The sequence below is a fragment of the Heterocephalus glaber genome, unplaced genomic scaffold (assembly GCF_053883595.1).
Source record: "Heterocephalus glaber isolate CG9 unplaced genomic scaffold, H.glaber_assembly_v1.0 deba00000594, whole genome shotgun sequence".
NCBI lineage: Eukaryota > Metazoa > Chordata > Mammalia > Rodentia > Bathyergidae > Heterocephalus > Heterocephalus glaber.
Window position 1 is genome coordinate 33515868 of NW_028258151.1, and position 19831 is coordinate 33535698.

The 19831-nt window shown below is 62.0% G+C and overlaps 3 protein-coding genes across 13 annotated transcripts in view; 1 reads left to right on the plus strand and 2 right to left on the minus strand.

The window, feature by feature from the left end:
• Positions 1 to 215: 215 nt before the first annotated feature.
• On the plus strand, positions 216 to 2610 carry Mdk (midkine). 2 transcript variants are annotated; one of them, XM_004851922.4, is made up of 5 exons: positions 216 to 425; positions 1021 to 1097; positions 1175 to 1342; positions 1414 to 1575; positions 2214 to 2610. In XM_004851922.4, the coding sequence occupies exons 2-5, from the start codon at positions 1022 to 1024 to the stop codon at positions 2237 to 2239; spliced, it is 432 nt and encodes a 143-aa protein (XP_004851979.2). In that variant the 5' UTR covers positions 216 to 425; position 1021; the 3' UTR covers positions 2240 to 2610. The 2 variants fall into 2 exon arrangements, with proteins under 2 accessions (XP_004851979.2, XP_004851980.1); XM_004851923.3 differs by lacking the exon at positions 216 to 425 and adding an exon at positions 761 to 870.
• Positions 2607 to 10382, minus strand: Chrm4 (cholinergic receptor muscarinic 4). Its single transcript, XM_021264241.2, has 2 exons — positions 10302 to 10382; positions 2607 to 5015 (listed from the first exon to the last, which is right to left on the minus strand). Exon 2 carries the CDS (start codon positions 4983 to 4985, stop codon positions 3561 to 3563), a length of 1425 nt encoding a protein of 474 aa, XP_021119900.1. The 5' UTR covers positions 4986 to 5015; positions 10302 to 10382; the 3' UTR covers positions 2607 to 3560.
• Positions 10383 to 13529: 3147 nt separating this feature from the next.
• Ambra1 (autophagy and beclin 1 regulator 1) overlaps positions 13530 to 19831 on the minus strand; it is a 193281-nt gene continuing 186979 nt past the window's right edge. For all 10 annotated transcript variants that reach the window (XM_087205049.1, XM_004851920.4, XM_004851919.4 and 7 more), the window contains 2 exons: positions 19051 to 19244; positions 13530 to 14893 (listed from right to left, as the gene is read on the minus strand). In XM_087205049.1, the coding sequence (XP_087061175.1) occupies positions 14409 to 14893; positions 19051 to 19244 (679 nt within the window). In that variant the 3' untranslated portion in view covers positions 13530 to 14408. The remainder of the gene's footprint in view (positions 14894 to 19050; positions 19245 to 19831) is intronic.

Below are 19831 nucleotides of genomic sequence, written 5' to 3' on the forward strand. Positions count from 1 at the left end.
TGGTCGAGGAGTGGGAGTGGGCGTGGGGGGGGGGCTGGGCCCGCCCGGCTCCTGACCTCTGCCCACGGCGGGCTTCTGGGGCCGAAGGGCGGAGCCGAGCTCCCGATTCCCGCTCCGGCTGGGACAACAATGAGTGGAAGAGGTGGGACAGGGGCAGCCCCTAGCCCCTCCCCGGAGCTGTGGGGTCGGACGGGTGCGCCACGCAGCCCAGACCGGAGGGAGGAGGAGGGTGCAGCAGCCCGGTGGGGTCTGGAACTTCTCTGCGGCTCGGGTCCCCCAGCTCGGCCCCTCCTCCTCTCCCTCCGCCCCTCCAACCTGCACTTGCAGAGGCGCGTGCGCCCTTCCGCCGCCACCTGGGCGCTTTCTCCGGGGTCCCGGCACCCCACGCAGCCACGAGCCCGTGGCCCTCGGGAACTCGAGCCCAGGTGGGGTCTGGGCCCACGCTCCGGTGACCCCAGGAGAGCGGGTGACCCCCCGAGAGGCTCCGCGCCCCTGCTGCCCCATCCATCCATCCATGGCTCCGCGAGGGGGCGCGCGCTGGAAGGGGCAGAGGGCGGGGGAGAGAGACCCTGAGATCGGGCTGGGGAGGGGGCCGAGGACCGGGGACCCCGACCTTCGGCGGGAGACGGTAATCGGCTGGGTGCGCGACGGGGCGAGGCCCAGCGCCAGCGGGGCGGAGCAGGGACGTCGGGGTCGGGGCGGTGCGGGGGGGGGGGGGAGGGGGCGGGCCCATGTGACCGGCTCAGACCGGTTCTGGAGACAAAAGGGGCCGTTGGGGTGGCCGGAGCCGGACGAGTCGGGACGGGCTGGGCCGGGACGGGCTGGGCCAGGCTGGCGTGGGAGGGCGTGAACTGCGCGGGCCGCGAGCGAGTGAGCGCAGGCTGCCGCCCGGGGACCCCCTGCTCGCGCCGCGCTGCGCCCCGACCCACCGGAGGAGGGAAGAGGGCTGGAGAGTGGGGGCGCGGGTGAGGTCCCCGTGGGGAAGAGGACGGGCGAGAAACTGACGCCGCTGTCCCCCAGGATGCAGCACCGAGCCTTCCTCCTGCTCGCCCTGCTCGCCCTGCTGGCGCTGCCCTCCGCGGTGGCCAAAAAGAAAGGTGAGGGGTAGGGGTGCTGGGGACCCCGAGGGGGAGCTCCCGGCGCCCTCGTCCTGAGCTCTGTCCCGGCCCCGCAGACAAGGCCAAGAAGGGCGGCGCTGGCAGCGAGTGCGCCGAGTGGACCTGGGGCCCCTGCGTCCCCAGCAGCAAGGACTGCGGCGCGGGCCTCCGCGAGGGCACCTGCGGGGCGCAGACTCAGCGCGTGCGCTGCCGGGTGCCCTGCAACTGGAAGAAGGAGTTCGGAGGTGAGGGACGGCGGGCCGGGAGGGGCGGCCGCGCAGACCTGGGCACGCTCTGACCCAGTTCTCTCCGCCAGCCGACTGCAAGTACAAGTTCGAGAGCTGGGGCGGGTGCGATGGGGCCACCGGCACCAAAGCCCGCCAGGGCACCCTGAAGAAGGCGCGGTACAATGCCCAGTGCCAGGAGACCATCCGCGTGACGAAGCCCTGCACGCCCAAGACCAAAGCCAAGGCCAAAGGTGGGCGCGGAGTGGGGTCGCAGGGGCCGCCCCACCCGAGGGCAGCGGCGAAACCCGCACATCTCCACACCAGTGTCCCGGCTCTGGAACAGCCTCTGGGGCGGGACCAGGGAGAGCTTTGTGTGGGTCTTTCTCCAGCAGGGGGGAGCACGTGGTCCCCTCTGCCCTTAGATGGGAAGGGCTTCCAGGGCCAGAGGCGGGCAGATCTGCCCACTGCCCAGTCAGGAACCTGGAAGCTCTGATCCTGGGTGAATGAATATACACGGTGGAGGTTGACTGAAAGGGCCTGTCTCACCTGCTTCCGGGCCAGCTCATGGAAAGTCCATAGGGAGGCTTGGTGTGAGGGTGTAGGCCTGTAATTCCAGCACACCAGAAGGCTGAGGCAGGAGCATCTAAAGTCTGAGCCCAACCTGGGCAGCTTAGTGACTTAGCAAGACCTTGTCTCAAAATAAAAAAGGGTTGGGTACGTGCCTTTCTGTGAAGGCCCTGGGTTCAGTCCCCAGTACCTCACAAAAAAAATTGAGAAAGAACATCACTAGGGTGAAGGATTTTCTCCTCAATGCCCTGGGGCAGGGTGGGGGGCTTTCTCCTAGGTCGCCAGGACCCGGCTAACATCGTGTTTCTATCTTGTTTTACAGCCAAGAAAGGGAAAGGAAAGGATTGAGCCGCGCTGGGATGGCTGAGGATCCCCTTGCTTTATTAGGGGCCTAGCCGCCCCCTGCCGACTGAAGGCCCGTGACACCGCCCACCAGTGCCTTTTCTACTCTAGCTTTATCAATCATGCCTCTCACCTGCACCCCCACCCACCCAAGTGCCCAAGTGGGGAGGCGCAAGGGATTCTGGGATGTGCCCCCCAGGTTTTTTGTTGTTGGTACCCAGGATCGAACTTGGTACCTTGTGCTTGCAAGGCAGGCGGTGGAACGACTGAGCTATACACCCACCCCCCGTTTTCGATTCCCAGTGCCCCCTTTGTTCTTCCTCACCACCCTGTTACTAAGAAATGAATAAAACGAGTGAACTTCTTTCCCACTAAAAGCTTTTCTTTTCGATATATAAAAGCCCCTTCCCAGAGTGCTGTGCAGCTTTGAGGGGAGGGACAGCCGTGGGGACTGGTGGGCTTAAGGGGCTCAGGGCTTGGTGAATGTGCGCTCCCCGGGGCCGGCTTGTGGGAAAGCAGAACACTGATGAAGGAATGTCGTCGGGGCCCCTGAAAGGGTCCCCTGTCTGTCTCCCTAAGTTGTTCAGTCTTCTCTCCTGAGAACCCACCCGCCTGGGGAAGGGACCCATAATTCACTGAGACTCAGTCTCGCCAGGACAGGAGCCTCCCGGTCCAGCCACTGCCAGGCAGGAAGTTCCGCCGAGGCCTGTGTGGGTCCCCAACTTCTCAGACCTGCAGCGGTGCGGGAGGAGGCAGAAGTGCAGCTGGGAGCCCTCACCTGGGCCTGGCAGAGGGAGGGGAGTCCTTCATCACCTCCCAGACCTGGCTAGATGAGGGGGAGGGGAGGGGAGGTGCGGGGCCTGGTGCATACAGCCTGCACTCCCCACACACAGTGGCCCCCAGAGCTCGGCTGAGCAGCTGCAGGTGCCCCTGCATGGGGTTTGGGGAAAGGGACTGAGCCTACATGCGGGGGGCAGGAAGGCAGAAAGCACCGATCACAGCAGAATGGGGAACCCACCCTTCCATCCTTCCGAGCCTGACCCCTCTGCTCTCCTCCACGTGTCCATCCTTCCTGCTCTGTGGCTGGTTGGCTACCATGGGGCCGCTGCACACCCCAGCCAATGTCCCCAGCCTCCTGAGGCGGAGGGACAGACAGGGTCCCTGGGCCGAGCCTCCAGGTCCTGAGCAGGGATCTGGTCTCGAAATCCAGCCAGAGCCACTTCCTGAGCCTCCATCCTCTGCAGCAAACGGGAACGTGGAACGGGGCCTCCGTCACGTGGTCCCCCAGCCCACGTGACACCAGCACCTCCTGGGCTCGCCCGCCCGCCTACCTGGCGGTGCCGATGTTCCGGTACTGACACAGCAGCAGGTGCCGGAAGGTCTTTTTAAATGTGGCGTTGCAGAGCGCGTAGCAGGCGGGGTTGATGGTGCTGTTGACGTAGCAGAGCCAGTAGCCAATGGACCACACCGTGTCGGGGATGCAGCTCTGGCAGAAGGTGTTCACCAGGACCATGACGTTGTAGGGCGTCCACGTGAGGATGAAGGCCAGCAGGATGGCAAAGATGGTCCGCGTCACTTTGCGCTCCCGGGCCGCCATCTGCCGCTTCTTGCGCACCTGGTTTCGAGCGATGCTGGCAAACTTGCGGGCTACATTGGCCGCCGGGCGCATGCCGGCAGGCGTGGCGGGCACGATCTCGATGGCTGTCACACACTCATTGCCTGTCTGCTTCGTCACTATCTGGATCTTGGACCACTTGGATGCCGGGTTGAGGGTCCGCGGCTGCAGGGCAGGGGCGGGCACGGCCTCTGTGGTAGACAGCTCCGTGGGGGGGCGTTCCTTGGTGTTCTGGGTGGCGCTGCCCGAGCTGGACTCGTTGGAGGTGTCCTTGTCGGCCACGGGGCGTGGTGGTGGCGGCAGGGCCGGTGGCGGGGCCTCCTCCAGCTTCCCGTTTCGAAGCTCGTCGCGGGCCGCTCCAGCCAGCGGGGGCTTCTTGACGCTTTGCTTCACCAGCGGGCTCTTGAGGAAGGCCAGCGTCTTGGCCTTCTTCTCCTTGGGGCCTTCGGGCCGGTGCTTGTGGACACGGCTGCGACTGGCCAGGGAGATGTGGATGTACAGCACCGTCATGATGACCACAGGCAGGTAGAAGGCTGCGATGGCCGTGCCAAAGGTCACCGCTGGGTTGGATAGGAACTGGATGAAGCACTGGTTGTCGGGCACTGTCCTCTTCCCCACCACAAACTGCCAGAACAAGATGGCAGGCGCCCAGAGCACAAAGGACAGGACCCAGGCGGCGGCGATCATGAGCCCAGCCATCTTGGTGGTCCGCCGGGCGGGGTAGGTGAGGGGCTTGGTGACGCAGAAGTAGCGGTCGAAGCTGATGATGAGGAGGTTCATGACAGAGGCGTTGCTCACCACGTAGTCCAGGGCCAGCCACAGGTCACAGACCACGGCGCCCAGGGGCCAGTAGCCCTTGATGATGTACACAGTGTAGAGGTTCATGGAGAAGGCGCCTATGATGAGGTCTGCGCACGCCAGGCTGAACAGGAAGTAGTTGTTGACCGTCTGCAGCTGCCTGTTGACCTTGATGGACAGCATCACCAGGATGTTGCCCACGACAGTCACCAGGCTCAGTGAGCCCGTCACCGTGGCGATGAACACCATCTCCACGGTCTCGTAGCGATTGTGGGCCGAGGTGACCAGGCGCACGGACTGGTTGCCTGAGCTGCCGTTGACTGGTGTGAAGTCCGCCATGTTGGGGAGTGGGCAACAGGGTGGCAGGGGCTGGAGGAGGAAGGAGAGAAGAAGGTGCTGAAGTTCTGGAGAGGATGGGGCAGTGTGGAGGGAAACCAAGTCAGCCACAGAGCAATGTCCTGCACACTCATTTGTGCCTCCATTGGGCAGTTACGGGTACCAAGGTACCCAGTGCCAGGTGCCTGACACCATTCTCACGCTGGGATAACAGGACAGGAAATGCAGAGCCCAGCCCAGAGGGCACAGAAACGTGTGCACAACAGAAAAAGCACTAGAAAGAAAATAAGGGATAGTTTACCCAGCATGCTCCAGGCCGAATTCAACCCTCAGCATGAAGGCGGGAGGGGGGGGGAGGCAGGATGAGGGTAGGAAGAGTGAGTCAGAAGACCGCAAGGGGATGGTTTAATGCTGGGTTATCAGGAAAAATGTCAGGCCCAGGGCCAGGCATGGTGGTGCACACCTGTGATCCCAGCACTCAGGAAGGTTGAGGCAGGAGGATTGCCATGAGTTAGCCTGGGCTACTCAGTAAGTTAAGGCCAGCCTGAACTACATAATAAGTCCTTGTCTCAAAAAAAGAAGGCCGGGGATTTAGCTCAGTGGTTTTGCCGCATGCTGCACAAGTGCAAGGACCCGAGTTCGATCCCCGGTACCAAAAAAAAAAAAAAGTGGGCCGGGGACTTAGATCAGTGGCACCATGCCTGCCTTGCAAACACAAGGTCCTGAGTTTGATGTCTGGTACTGCAAAAAAAAAAAAGTGTCAGGCAGGTGATGCTGGCGACAACAAGGAGGCAGACACAGGAAGTGTCGAAGAGAGTGGCCAAGTCAAAAGACAATGGCAAGAGCAAAGGCCTGGGGACACATGCCTGGAGTCCCAGTACTTGGAAGGCTGAGGCAGGAGGATTGCTTCAAAGTTGAGGCCAGCTTGGGCTACACAGCAAGACCCTATCTCAAAAAAACAACAACCCCCCAAAACAGCAAAGGCCCCCATCAGGCCAGTGTGGGTGGAGCCCAGGAAGGGCTGGGGAAGGGGAGGGGCCGAGTGGCCAGAGGGCTCCCATTCATCCTCCCACTCAGTCTCTCGGTGTGTGTGTCCCTGTATGCCTGTGTGGCACTGGGGATGGAACCCATGGCCCTGCTCATGGCAGGCGAGTGCTGCACCACCGAGCTATGGCCCCAGCCCCAAGCAACATCACCAAGGACCTGCGCTCCATCCTACCTTGGAGACAGGCAAAGATAGGAAAGCATACATCAGAGTCGACATCTGCTACCTCCCGAGGCCCAGGACTCTCCACTGCTCACAGTGTTAATGGAGTGCGCCCTGCAGCACCTGGGAAGCCGGCAGTGTTTACTACTCACAGGCACTGTTAACCCAGCCAAGGTCCCGCAGCTCTTTGCCATCCTGTTGCTGGGGTCGGGGCAGAGCAGGCCCCTAAGTAAGGCTTCTGGCAGAGGGAGGTCATGGAGCCCTGAACTCGCCTTCCAAGGTGGAGGGGGATCCCCAGGGGACCACCGGGGCAGGGGAGGAGCAGGAGCAGGAGGAGAGAAAGAGGAGGCCTTGACCTCCCTGCCCTCACCTCCAGCCCAGAGCATGGAAAGGGATGTGCAATGCCAAGGGACCCTGGAGCTCTCTGAACCGCGGGGCTCAGACCCCTGAGCAACCAGAAGCCAGGTGTGGTGGTCCACACCTGTAGTACAGCCACTCTGGAGGTGGAGGCCTACCTGGGCTACATAGTGAGGCTGTCTCAAAATAAAAAGGGCTGGGGCTGTAGCTCAGTGCTCCGTGGGTTCAACCCCCAGCAAGGCAAAAATGCAAAACTCAAGTAAGGGCCTGAATGACTTCCCCAGTGTCAGGGGGGTCCCCAAGGGTGGGCAAGGAACCCCAAAGATGAAAAGACTGTCCCAGAGGGAGGAGAGGGCTGCGGGTTGCCCTTCCACTCCCCACACTGCACACGGATGCAGGCGCCCCCGGTGGGGCCCAGCCCAAGGACCCCCCCCCCCAGCCTGCCCTCTGCCCACACCTCGGCTCTCCTCCTCCTCTTCCTCTTCCGTACATGTGAGCCAGGCCCACGCCCAGCGCAGTGCCAGGGCAGCCGCTCAGCCCAGCCTCCTTCACACCCGCCAACACACACGCCATCACATACGCACACGGCCCCATCTCAGCCACACTCAGCCTCGGACGCACTTGTGTGCATCTGTGTGTGTGAAAGAGGAAAGCGGCCTGGCAGCCGGCATGGAAGAAGGCACCTAGTCCAGGCCTGGCAGGGCCCGGCCTGAGGAAGCCACCTGCCCATCTGCAAAGTGGATGATCCTGCCCCGAGGCGACCTTCTGAGCAGCTGTCAGACCCGAACCTCGCTGTGAGGTCCCAGCCATGTGCCCAGTGGCCCCAGGCCCTATCCACCATCACAGACAGGGACCCGGCCTCCCGTTCTGAGTTCAAGTTCTGTTCCAAATATTGGGTCACAGGAGAAGCTGAGCAGCCATCCCCAAGGTCACATTGAGTGTCAAGGGCGGAGGGCAGACAAGGCCCCCTCTCCAGGGACTCTACCACTTGGTTTAGCTCAGAGAGGCCCCTAAATGGAAACTTCAGTGTCACCCTTAGCAAGGCGTGGTGCTGCACACCTGTCATCCCACCCCTCGGGCGGCTGAGGCAGGAAGACTGTCTCATTTGAGGCCAGCCTGGAATACATAAGTGAGTTCAAGGCTTGCCTGACTTGTGCAGTGAGACTCTGTCTCAAAACAACAAAACAAAAGGGCTGGGGGTTTAGCTCAGTGGTGCTTTGCCTGCCTCGCAAGCGCAAGGTCTTGAGTTCAATCCCTGGTACAAGGAAAAACAAAACAACAAAACAAAGTGTCACCCCCTGAACCAGAAGGGCAGAAGCATGCAAGTGGAGAGGCTGCCCTCCCCCAGGCTCGGGGTGCAGGGTCAGGGTGATCTGTCAGCCAGGGCTTCCCAGGGCCAGGACACTGGCTGCAGGGTTCAAGGAGGACGGAGTGTGAAAACATAACAGGTCTCTGTTATTTAGTGTTAATCTGAATCAGGACCCCCCTGAAGCTTCTGTATAAGATTGCAAGCGCCCCAAAGGGAAAGGTAGGGACTACTCAGCCTCATCTTACAGGTGTAAATATCCTCTAGAGGAAAATGCTAATTGACTGGCCCGAAGTCACCCCATTTATAAGCAGGGGTGGGAGCAGAATTAGAACCCAGAGCCACCTTAACTCCATCCAAGGTACTTGAAATGTCCCACCTCTGCCCCTCCCAAAACGACCCAGGTGCGGCTGGGGGAGGCCCTCCACTTAGCTTTCCCACGACAGGAGCTCTCCTGTTCTCCACGAGGACAAACTGGGTCCAAACAAGAAAGCAGCAAAGTAAGCGGCGGGTAGTCGAGCCCTCCGCCTGGGTCAGGGCAGGCTCAGGCTCCCCAGCTCCGGCCCAGCTCTGGCCCAGCTGGCCTTCTGGTGCCTTCCGGGTCCCCGCAGAGATTCGGACCGCAGCCCACCGGTGTGAGGCCCGGCGGGCATCTGCGGTGGCTGCAACCCCGGCCAGGGCCGCGCGCGCCACTAGATGGCAATGTCGGTTCCCGGGTGCCAGCTCCCGACCGGAGCGGGCGGCCGCCCTTCACCACCGCCCCCAACTCCAGGGTGTCCACAAACACAGAGGCTCCAGGCTGGGTTTCTCCCGGAGGAAACGGGAACCCATCGCCAGAACCCGCCCTGGGCGCCGGGAAGCCGCTTTCCGCTCTGCGCGGGTTCAAGTGTGAGAAAGTTTAGGGTGCCCGGATTCCACCCGGCACCCTGCGAGGATCGCGTGGGAGAGCGGCGAGTGCGAGTTGTGTTTGTGTGTGAGTGCCCGGGAGCGCGAGTAGACGCTCGTAGCTGCCTGCATGTGCGTGTGTGCATGGCCCCGCCTGGATACCAGTGCGCGGGGAGCGCGTGAGCATGCCGCCCGCGTGGACACGTGCGTGTGCATGCGTGTGCGTGCCCGGGCTGCGGTGGCCCCCGCGGGGGACGCACGCAGTTCGGGTGCTGCACCTGTGAACCCGTGCACATGAGCACACGCAGGCGACCTCGAGGCCCGGGCCACATCCCCACGCCCAGGGCGGAGGCTCAGCCCAGACCTGGCTTCGCCTGACCGCCCGTGGCCTGGGGGTGGGGACACTTCAGGCTGCGAAGGACCCCTAACTGCTGACTTGACCCCTGACTGCATGGTCTTAGCCGGGAGCCAGGTGTCTCGCGCGCCTTCAAGGAGGCGGTGTGGATGCGGCCTCGGACCGACTTCTGCCGGGGCCGCTTCGATGCTCGCCCAGCCTTGGGGGTCGCTGGGCTCCGGTCTCGGCCTCCCCGAGGGGACAGGGCAGGGGCCACACGCCCATCACAGGGAGGCTCCGAGTGCAAGATTCCTGCCCTCCTCAACCTCCCGCTGCCCCGCGATCCAAGTAGGCGCGGGCTGGTTTTCCGGCCCTCGGTCCAGGTGGCCTGGGGGCTGCCGAGGGCTCGTCCGCGTCTCTGACGGGTTGGGGGCCCCTGTCTCCCCGGCGCCCCGCCGTCAGCACCCTGGGCGTGGGCACCCGGCTTTCGGGGCCTGAGCCCCTGCCCTCCCCGACCCGACCTGGGGCTCGGGCGCCTGGCGGGCCGTTTGGGGCGTAGATCTCCGGCTTCGAGGCCGTCACCCCGGGGATCTGGGGAGCGAGGCTGTAGGCTCTGGATCTATCCGCGGCTCGGGAGAGGAGAGTCCAGAGTTTCGGGAGGGAGAGGGGCGCGGGGACTCGGCCTGACCTCGTGCCGCGCTTCCGCCCCGAGGCCCGGGTGGGGGCTCGGAACCCGGCTGAGCGGGGCTGGTGCCGGCGGGGGCGGGAGCAGAAAGGGCGGGGGCGCCTTCCGTCGTCGTTGGGGCTCAAGGTCGCCAATGGAGGACTTGGGGCGCTGGAGAGGGCTGGCAGCCCCGCGGCGCCCGGGAGAAGGGGGCGGGGAGACGGGCGGGAAAGGCTCTCCGGGCTCCGGGGCCTGCGCCCTGCTGACTGCGGGGGGACTGGTGAGCGGGTCCCGACGCAGGGCGACCCCGGGGCCGCTCGGGGTGGGCGCCCCTCTGGCCCGGTCCCCACGGCATCTTTTCCTAGAGGCCACCTGAAGAAAGCTCCAGACCTCGGCCTCTTCCTGCGGGGACCCTGCTGCGGGGCCTCTGGTCCCCCGCCCCGCGCCCGCCCCTGAGGCCGTCAGCCCGGTCCCCGTCGGACCCAGCTCTGGGGACCCGCAGGGGTCCCGGGACCCGCGTCCTCCTCTCCTGAGTCCCCGCCCCCGCGCGCCGCGGAGTCACTCACCGCCGCGCGCCCGCTGCACTGGCCCGGACAGCCGGCCAGACGGCGGCACGGACGCGGAGCCCGCGGGCCCGGCCGGGCCAGGGGCGGGACGGGGCCGGGGCGGAGGGGCGGCCCCTGCTCCGCCTGCGGCTCCGGCGCTGTGGCTCCGACTCGCGCTCACGCTCGCACTTTTCCCCGAGCCGCGTGATGTCACGGGGAAGCAGCCAATCGCGGAGGGACCGCGCTGCCCGCCCCAGCCGGTCACCCAGCGGCGACGGGCGGGGGTCACCACCCGGGGCGTCGAGGACCCCGGCGGCCCGTGGCCCTCCTCGGTGCCGGCGGGCATGTCCCGTCTCGGGCGCGGCAGCTCCAACAGTGGCAGGCGCCGGTAGCGGGGAGCGCTGCCCTCCAGGGATGCGGGTGTCCGCGTTGTCATGGGGACAAGGCGCCCCCTCCCGGGCTAGGGAGGAAGCAGGCGGCCGGGTCCCGTACGCACCACGCCTCCGCCCGGACCACGCACCTTGAACCCCAAACGTTTTTGTGCTTTGGGGGGACTTCACTCCCATACGTAGCCCTGCTTGTCGTTGGGCCGCGGGCGCAAGGCTTTGACCCCAACAGGAGGCTGTGGGTGCGTGGGGTGCGCTCAGCCCCACGGTTCCGTCGGGGCATCCTAGGGCCGCGCGTTGGCCGCGGAGCAGCAGACGGGAAGGCGCCGTCGGGGCCTGGGAAAGCGAGGTCTGGGCAGGCGAGGGTCTTCGGGGTGGAGCCGGCAGCGCGGACAGCGCCCTTTCCCCGCCCGCGCCCCGCGCCCCGCGGGCCCCAGGACTGAGAGCGCCGCCCACCCCGCCGCGCCGTGCAGAGCGGGCTCATCGCTGCCTCGGAGGGGAAGCCAGGTACCCCGGGACCGGCCCGGGACGAATCCCCGAGGGCAAGCGGCCAGCCGCCCAGGTCTCGGGAGCCGCACCTCTCGCGGGCTCCGCGTGCCAGGCCCAGCCTGCGCGCAGCTGAGGGGGGCGACTTCAGGACCTCGGAGAGCGCCACCCGGCCGGGCTGCAGCGGACCGCGCGCCCCAGCCCTCAGAGCCCAGGCGGCCGGTTAACCTCAAAGGTGGCTGGGGTCAGGGCTCGGAAAAACAAGCAAGTCCCGCCCTCCTCTCCTCCCCCAGGGCCGGCGGGGGGCGCAGGGGAAGGCGGAGAAGAGGCGGGAGCTGAGCCCAGCCAGCGCTGCGGGGGCTCGGCGCGGGCTTCTCCGTGCTGAAGGGGAGTTGGAGGTCAGGTACCCAGTGCGCCCGGGTGCCAGGGCTGTCTGGTCAAGACCGAGAACTTCGAGGCCAGAGCAGGCTGGCTGGGCTGTCTGAGAAGCCATCTTCCCTTACCCGAGCCAGCTGTCTCCCATGATCCTCCTGAGGGCGAAAGCGGCACCATTGTTCTGGCCCACTTCACAGAGGAGAAGGAGCCTCGGTCTGTGTGTGTGACAATGGCACATCCCTCCGAGGGCCCAGCAGGAGGGTGCTCTCGGAGAGTGGCCTAGGGGGCGCAGAACCTTTGCGGGTCGGATGGGAAAACCAGCAAGGGTGAGGCCTGCAGGCCCCAGAAACCAGGACCATCCACTTGCTGTCCTGAGCAATCCCAGAAGCTGCCAGGCAAGGCCACTCATGTCTCTAAGATCCCTGCCGTGGTCTTTCACCTCCCTACCCTGTGACCTCAGAACCCACAGTGGAACCCTGGAGTGCTGTGTTGGAAGCAGGAAACCTGGTTTACTCTGTGCTCTTCGGTGGATTTGCTGGGCCTGCTGTAGGACTTTTCTGAATGTTTCTTCATCTCCAAAGTGCTCGCTGTCTCTGGCCGCTGACCCCACCCCGCCCTTGCAGGTAATGTCTCTATGAAGGCTTTCCCACTGTTGGTGTGGGGACAGACAGGTGTGGACAATGGGTCTGTGCTTGATCAGAACCAGCAGGGGTGGGTCAGGCAGGACGAGCTGGTCCACCTCATCTCCAAGGCCTCCTCATACCTGTTCCCAAAACCACCACAGAGCAAGCAAAGGCCCCATTCTGCCCCTCCTGTGCCTTCTGTCCAAGTTATGGTGGCCGCAGGGTGTGCTATGCAACCAAACCCTACCTGGGTTCAAGCCAGGTTCTCCCAGTGGGGTGTGCAGCCTGGGGATCAGCAGGAACTGCTTTCGAGGGCTTTGCAAGGGGAGATGATGCACACCGAGTCCTCCACACTCGGCTTACACTCAATGGACCAACAACCCACTGTCAAGCCAAGGCGGCGGCTTCCCTTGGAGGAGAGCAGGAAGGCAAGGAACGGGTGCTCTCTTCTGGCCTCCAGCTCTTACCAGAGCCTGCCCACCTCACTCTGTGCTGTCTGGGTGTGAGCGATTCAGACTACAGAGCTAATAGGAGCTTCAAAAAGTTGCCTTGTGTGAGCCCTGAGGGACACTGCAAGGGACAGTGAGGCTCAGCAAAGGGCAGTGGCTCACCCAAGGTCACACAGTTAGCTGATGTCTTTTAGCCCTTGCTCCACAGATATAAAAGACTTTCTAGAAAACCCGAGTGTTCTTTTTTTTTTTTGGTAGCAGGGCTCAAACTCAGGACCTTGCGCTTTTGAGGCAGGCAGCAGAACCACTGAGCTAAATCCCCGGCCCAAGTGTTCTTAACTACGTAACCTTGCACACTTTTGTACCACTTGTTTGCCAATTTCTCTCTTGGTTTTGTCTACTCTGGGGCAGAACTGTAATCCTGCACACGCCACAGCATCTGGGGTAGGGTTGGGCATACAAAAGATACTCATGGGAGCTGGCTGTGGTGGTGCACACCTGTAATCCCAGCCCTTGGGAGGCTGAGGCAGGCGGATTGCCCAGCCTGAGCTACACAGTGAGACCCTGTCTCAAAAAAAAAAAAAAAGAGCTCATGGAGCTCTTGCTGCTAGCCAGAAGCCTGTGGCTGCTCTGGTTTTCCACTATGCAAGCAACTCCCTGAGAGTTGGGCCCATTGTGCCTTTCTAAGCCAGCCTGGGATTTAGAGAAGCCATGTCCCACGGACAACAGGGCCAGAGTGAAGGCAGACCTGAGCCAGCAGTGCCTTTGGGGAGCCTGCAAGCAGAACCCAGCTCCCCCAACCTTACCAGACTTCTCAGGCCAGGGTCGGACGATGCCCACTAAGAGGGCAGCGCCATCAAAGTGCCCCAGCAGCCAGCTCAGGGCCTCCATCCCCATCCCCCCCGCCATGGAGACAGACAGAAGCCTATCGAGGGGCATGGGGTCATTTTAATGATGTAGATCTTTGGTGTTTCCCTCATTAGCAGTAGACCATCCCCTCTCCTCCCACCACAATGTGTCTAAGATGAATGACAAACAGAAAGGAAATCACAATTTCATACTGAAAACAAAAAGATCATAGCCTTGATTTTTCCTCTAGAAACTACACATACAGTTCAAGATTCCACATGCAACACTTTAAATCACAGACCAAGACCTCACATTCTGACCTGGAGTCGCAGCCCTGCCGAAGCCTTGGGCGGGCTTGGGCTTGGGCCTGGGCTCAGGTACCGACAGCCAGGCGTCAGGGCGTCAGGCGCGCTGCCCTGTGGCTGCGGGAGGAGCGGCGGGCAGGCCCGGGGGCGGGCCAGCCTGCACCCCACTCCTGAGGGCCCACCTCGCCCCACTGTCCCCCATGAGTAAGTGGGAGCCCCGCCCACCCGACTGTCCCTGGGGATGAGACGGGGAGAGCCCCACAGGGCTGGAGAGGCGCGGATCCTCCAGACATCTCCTCTCCAGGTGGCTCCGCCCAGCCGACAGGCCCAGGGCCGAGTACCCCGGATTGGAAGACAGTTCACTCTTCTGGGCCCCTTGCCCAGGCCTGCGTCCCCTGAGCCCACAATCCTGGGAGAAAGAGGGTCCACAGCAGAGACACCCACTCGCTCCTCCATTCACAGCAGCCCCACAGCATGGCTCTTCTGGGCTCCCGCGCTGGCGAGCTTTGCCAATCAGCTGCCTCCTGCCCTGTCTCCACCGCCGCCCTCCGGTTCCCGCTGCTCCCAGCTGCGGCCACTGGGCTGTGTACAGTTCCCCTCAGCTGTGAGGTCCGGCTCCTGTCAGCGGCTCCGGGGCAGGGGCGGCTCTAGCACTCTACCTGTTCCGGGGCTCCCCGCTGGGGCTGGCGGCCTCCCCCCTGTTGCCGCGGCCGCCATCGGGAAGATGGTTGTTATTGGTCAGGTCGCAGTGCAGGGCTGGTCCCTCTGTGCTGGGAAGGGGGACAGGGGAGGAAGAGGGCAGGGCTGGCTGGGGCGGCTCCTGCCCAGAGGTGCTGGGCTGGTCCCAGGAGGCTGTCCGGGGGCCGAGGCTGCGCTCTGACAGCTGCGTGGGTTCCGGGAGCAGTCCCCGGGACGTGGAGGGCTGGGGAGAGGAGGTGCGGGCAGCCCCCGACTCCGTGCCCGTCTGGGAGCTGCGGTGAATGCGGTGGCTGACGATAATGTTGTTGCCGAAGCCACCCATGGAAGCCATGGTCGTGCTCTGCTCCCGCTGCACCACGGCCGTCATGCCCCCCTCTGCCATCAGCCTCTGAATCCTGCTAAGGGCGTCCTCCCCGCTGGCACCGTACTCTGAGCCCTCACCTGCAAAGCAGAGAGAGGAATTAGCTATGGGCCTGGGCCTGCTCACACACCTGTATCCCAGCACTTGGGAGGCCGAAGCAGGAGGATTGCCCAGAGTTTGAGGCCAGCCTGGACTACACAGTGAGTTCAAGACCAGGCTGAACTACATAGCAAGACCCTTTCTCAAAAAACAAAAAACAAAAACAAACAGGGAGAAAGGGCCCAACTCTGTCATCAAGAAAATCAGCCTTGAAAGCAAACGATCACAGTTCATATCTGGTGGGGACAATGAGGCCTAGGGTGGCAGGAGGTGGCCAGGGTTCCCCAGTTGTCAGGAGGCAGTGGGACCATGAACCGTTTTGGCCCTGCTTGTGCACTGGTTGAAGGAGGTGCCTGCTGGGGGGACTCACAGACCTGGGGCTGGGCTGGGGCTCACACCAGGTCTTCGGGAGATGCCCCTGCAGGATGTGGCTGGGAGGCGAGCAGTCTGCTCTGCTTTCTTTCAGATCTTCCTAGGGTGGTGGTCTGCCTGTAGCTGCTCCCTACAGGGAGTCCTGTCCCTCTCCTCTGCCCTCCCTGTCAGCCTTCACATCTACTCCTGGGGCTCTCCAGGCTCCAGCCTGCAGCTCTAGGGAGGGAGACCAGGGTTCTGCACCCAAGGCTGGGGCACCCCTTTCTGTGAGGACACTTTGGCTCAAACCCCAGGCTCGGCCACTCCCTCACTGACTGGCCTTGGCCAGATTCCCTTACCACCGCCCAGCACAGTGCAGGAGAGGAAATGACCCTCACGCACATGGGTGCAGAACACCTGCAGGGGGAGCTCCCACATGAGGATCCTCCCACTCAAGGGTGAGAAGCAGGCCAGGCTGTAGGCAGCTACCATCATGGTGCCCAGGCCAGGAATGACCCCAGTGAAATGCTGACTGGCTTCCTTTGCCTACTTCCTGGTTAGTCTGGGGTTTTGTAGCTTTGGGGGGTCTTGATGGCAACTTGTTTTTGAGGTACTGGTTGTCAATAACTTTATTTTTTGAGACAGGGCTCACTGTAGTTCAGGCTAGCCTTGAACTCGAGGTGATTCTCCTGCCTCAGCCTCCAGAATGCTGGGATTACAGGTGTGTGCCACCACGCTTGGCTGTCAACAGCAATTTTGGGAGATCATCTTTGTCCCCTGGGGCCCCCTCTTGCTTGCCTCCTTCAAGGTGGATTTCCAGGCCAACCACTCCCACAGCTGAGCTTCGTCTAAGGCCACACTCATTTCACTGTTCTCATTGTGCGTGGCAGCCCTGTGCTCAAGGTTCTTCCTCCAGGTCTTAAACCATTTCCCTCAGTGATAAGCAGTGGGAGGCTTTGGCCTCCATTAAGCTTGCTCTTTCAGGATCCCTGGAAACTCCGCCCTCAGCCCTCAAGCAGCTGCCCTAACCCACATTTTTGGACCAGCTGAGCCCCAGCTTCTCAGGTGCAGGAAGGAAATCTGCAGGGCTCTGAGGCTCTCTGGGGGAGGCTCGAGGCTCGGAGGAGAGGCTGCTGGGGTCTCCGTGCCAGTGCAGCTTCTGCCCTGTGCTCTGAAGCCCGTCCTGGCCTGGGCTGGCCTGGGGTCCACTGGCACTGAGGCTCGTCACACTGGACTCTGTGCTTAGTGAGCCACCAGCTCTGTTCCAGGAGGTCATGTCCCAGGGCACGACTGGCTGCCCGGGGCACCAAGGGAGCTGCCACAGCCCAGCGCTGCTGCCAGTGCTCTAGTCGGTCCTTACCCAACGCCTGCACCTGGCTTGGCCCGCTGACTATGGCAGTGTCTCCCAATGGTCTTCTTGCTTCTGGCTGATCTCCAGGTGGCTGCCATTGCCAACCTAACTCAGTGTGCACTGGGAAGCCAAGTAGCTCCATGAGTCCTCCGAGCAGTCACCCCCTTTGCCTGACCATGAGGGCCTCGCTGCTCTCCTGGCCATTCCCCTTAGCAGCCATCTCTGTACCCTGATGGCCTTTACCAAAGCACACCTTCCAGCACCGTGCTGTGCACGCTGGGACACCCCATGCAGGCTGTCACCCCGTCTCATCTTCTCAGGCTCTAGCCCAGGCGGTGCTGCACACCCTGGGTGGGTCAGCAGTGGCCATGGCATGTCTTCTGGGCTGTGATCCTGAGAGTCCGGGGCTGCTACTCATCTGGGCCCAACATGTAAGACACGGTCTGGCAAGGGGCAGGTATTTGTCAGTTACATGTATGGAGGAATAAAAGGGCTCCCAGCTGCATACAGGGGCTCTGGATTCCAAGACTTTAAAAGCTCCTTGGAGAATGGGTTACCCCTGCTACAGGAGAAGTGTTCACACATTCACTTCCTTTCTGGACTTGCTCAGGGAGGGACAAGTTATGATGGCTTCATTTCTGAGTGTGATTCCCTCTCCCATACCCAACACAACAGCAGACACGAAGTAAATGCTCACAAAAGACTGACAGAAGCTCTTAACTGTGCACGCAACTGGTTCCAGGATGGGTGTGGGCCATGAGCTGTGCTCTCTCCTGGGAACCCTGAGCCAGGCTGAGCCGCTGTTAGCAGCTGGCAGATTCTTCAAGAGCAAAAAAAAAAACCGAGGCCAAAGGGAGATGGATCCAGGAGCAGTGGTGGCGACAGGGGCCAATTTTGCTGTCTCCTCCACATCAAAAGCATTTCTTCTGGTTTTTGAAAAATGGGACACTGACTTAGTGCTGAGATGAGATCATTTCCTTAGCAAGTTCTAAGGTGCACTCTGGACTTGGAGGCCAGGGTGGGACTAGCAGCTTCCCACAGTGCTCTGTGACTGTGTTCATTCTGGGATTTCCACTGCCCCCAGAGCCGCACACCATGAACACACAGTGCTTTGGAACCTGGCGCCTTGTGGGTGCTGTCTCCTCTGTCAGGAGTGCTCTATAGCCCACTCTGCCCACCTTTGAGTCAGCCTGGAAGACTCAGCACAGGGCCACCCCCTCCAGTCTTCCGAGTCCCAGGGGCTGGTGCTGGCCCCTCCTTGGTGTTCCTGTGGTTGTCATTCTGGGGTTACCTGCTGCTTAAGTGTCAGTCCTCATGTAGACTATGAGCTCTGGGGGTGCAGCTGGAGCCTCACTGGAACCCCTTTGGGAAAGCCCCTCTGTCTGGGGCGCCCAGGGTGCACACTTGCTGCCTGTCCGTTGCAACAGCACTGGGCACTTGGGCTCTGGGGAAGAGCTTGTGGGCCATGGCGACTGCACAGGTGGACTGGGGAGGGCTGGGGACCAAGTGTCTCCTCATGGAGCTCAGAGCCGTAGCTGGCTGCTCAGTTCCCAAAGAGCCACGGAACTCAGATGCAGGAGAGGGCTGGGCTACAGACCAAAAAGAGACAGCACTTTGACAAGTTTATCCTTGAAAATTTTCAGTGGATGACTGTGAGACCCAGTGCTCCACAGGGGACTACAGTGTGGAAAGCTGCTCCTCAGTCGAATTTGTTACTCTTTGCCTGACACACCAGGCTCCCCCCACCCCCGCTTTTTTTTTTTGGTATCAGGGATTGAACTCAGGTCCTTTCGGTTGTGAGGCAGGCGGCAGAACCACTGAGCTAAATCCCCAGCCTCCCCCCTTGGTCTTTTAAGCAAATGGCTCCAGTAGCCTGGAAAACATCCCTCTGTTTAGAGCTGGGGCAGCAAGGGGGCCAGGATAAGGGGTAAGGAGAGAGAAGAGCTTGTTTAGCACAGCTGCAGATGGCTCCAAAGTGGCCGGGCCCTACCACTGGGAAGTGCTAATTGGCTCTTAGAAGTGTGAGGCCAGCTCAGAGAGGCAGCATGGAGGCTGGTGCAGCCACACCTGAGATAGGTGAGAAGGACCATGCCGCCTGGTGAAGGCGCACAGCAGCAAACCCCAGGTGAACGAGGGTCCCAGAGCCTGTGTGTGCCACCCTAGTCTGCCTGGACAGCTGAGGACAAGTCATCCTGGGTCTGGCCCTGGAGCCCATGGCCTGGGCATGGGCTGAGGAGAGCTTGGAGCTACTTCCTGTGCTCTCTGGAAACCAGCCTGGGTCCCCTGGGCTTCTGAGGAGAGGGAGGCCTGAGGGTACCTGGGGGAGCCAAGCAGAACTGCCAGAGTAGCTCAGCTTCCTAAAGACAGTGGCCCAGCTCTCCTGCCACCAGGGGCACCCAGCCCAGGCAGACTCCCCTCCAGCAATGTGGCTCCTACCTTCACCGGGACCCGGAGGTGCCATCCCGGGCTCTTGCTCCTCCCTGTCTGTCTGTGTCTCGGCATTCTGCAGCTGCAGGGCCAGAGTCTGGGTGCCCTGAGATGTCACAGAGGTGGTGGGGTTCCGGGGCTGCAGCCCAATTGCATTCATCAGACCCATATCTCTGTCTGTCCTCCATGTGGCTCTGCTGGTTCTGGGAAGAGACAGAGACTCAGGTCAGGAGGGGTGGGGCCAGCACCTGCAGAGAGCTCCAGAGCTCTGGGCTGCAGGATGGCAGCTAACTGCCTACGGTGGCTCTCCACCAAGACCAGGCCCTCTCTGGGCCAAGGAAAGGAGGCCACAGAAGCACCCAATCTCACAGACTAGCTGTTTCAGTCACTCTCATAAACAGCAGGCCCATGGAGGGTGGGTGGCTGAGTCCAAAACTCTTAACTAGATTCAGGAAGCCACTAAAAAGATCTGTGGGACAAAGGGTGACCAGGGGAGGAAGGTCCTTTCTGTCTTTACTTTCTCTTTTGGGACAGGGTCTTGCTGTGTAGTTCAGGCTGGCTTTTAACTCACTATGTAGCCCAGGCTGGCCTTGAGCTCATGGTGATCCTCCTGCCTCAGCCTCCTGAGTGCTGGGATTACAGGCCAGTGCCAAACTCTTACTTTTTAAAAAACTCTTACTCTCTAACTACATGCTGACAAGACTCCAGTTGAAATCTCTGTACTTTCCAAGTGGACTAAGACCCCCACTTTAGAAAGCACTGGGCTCTTATGAGGCTGCCCTGGGATCCT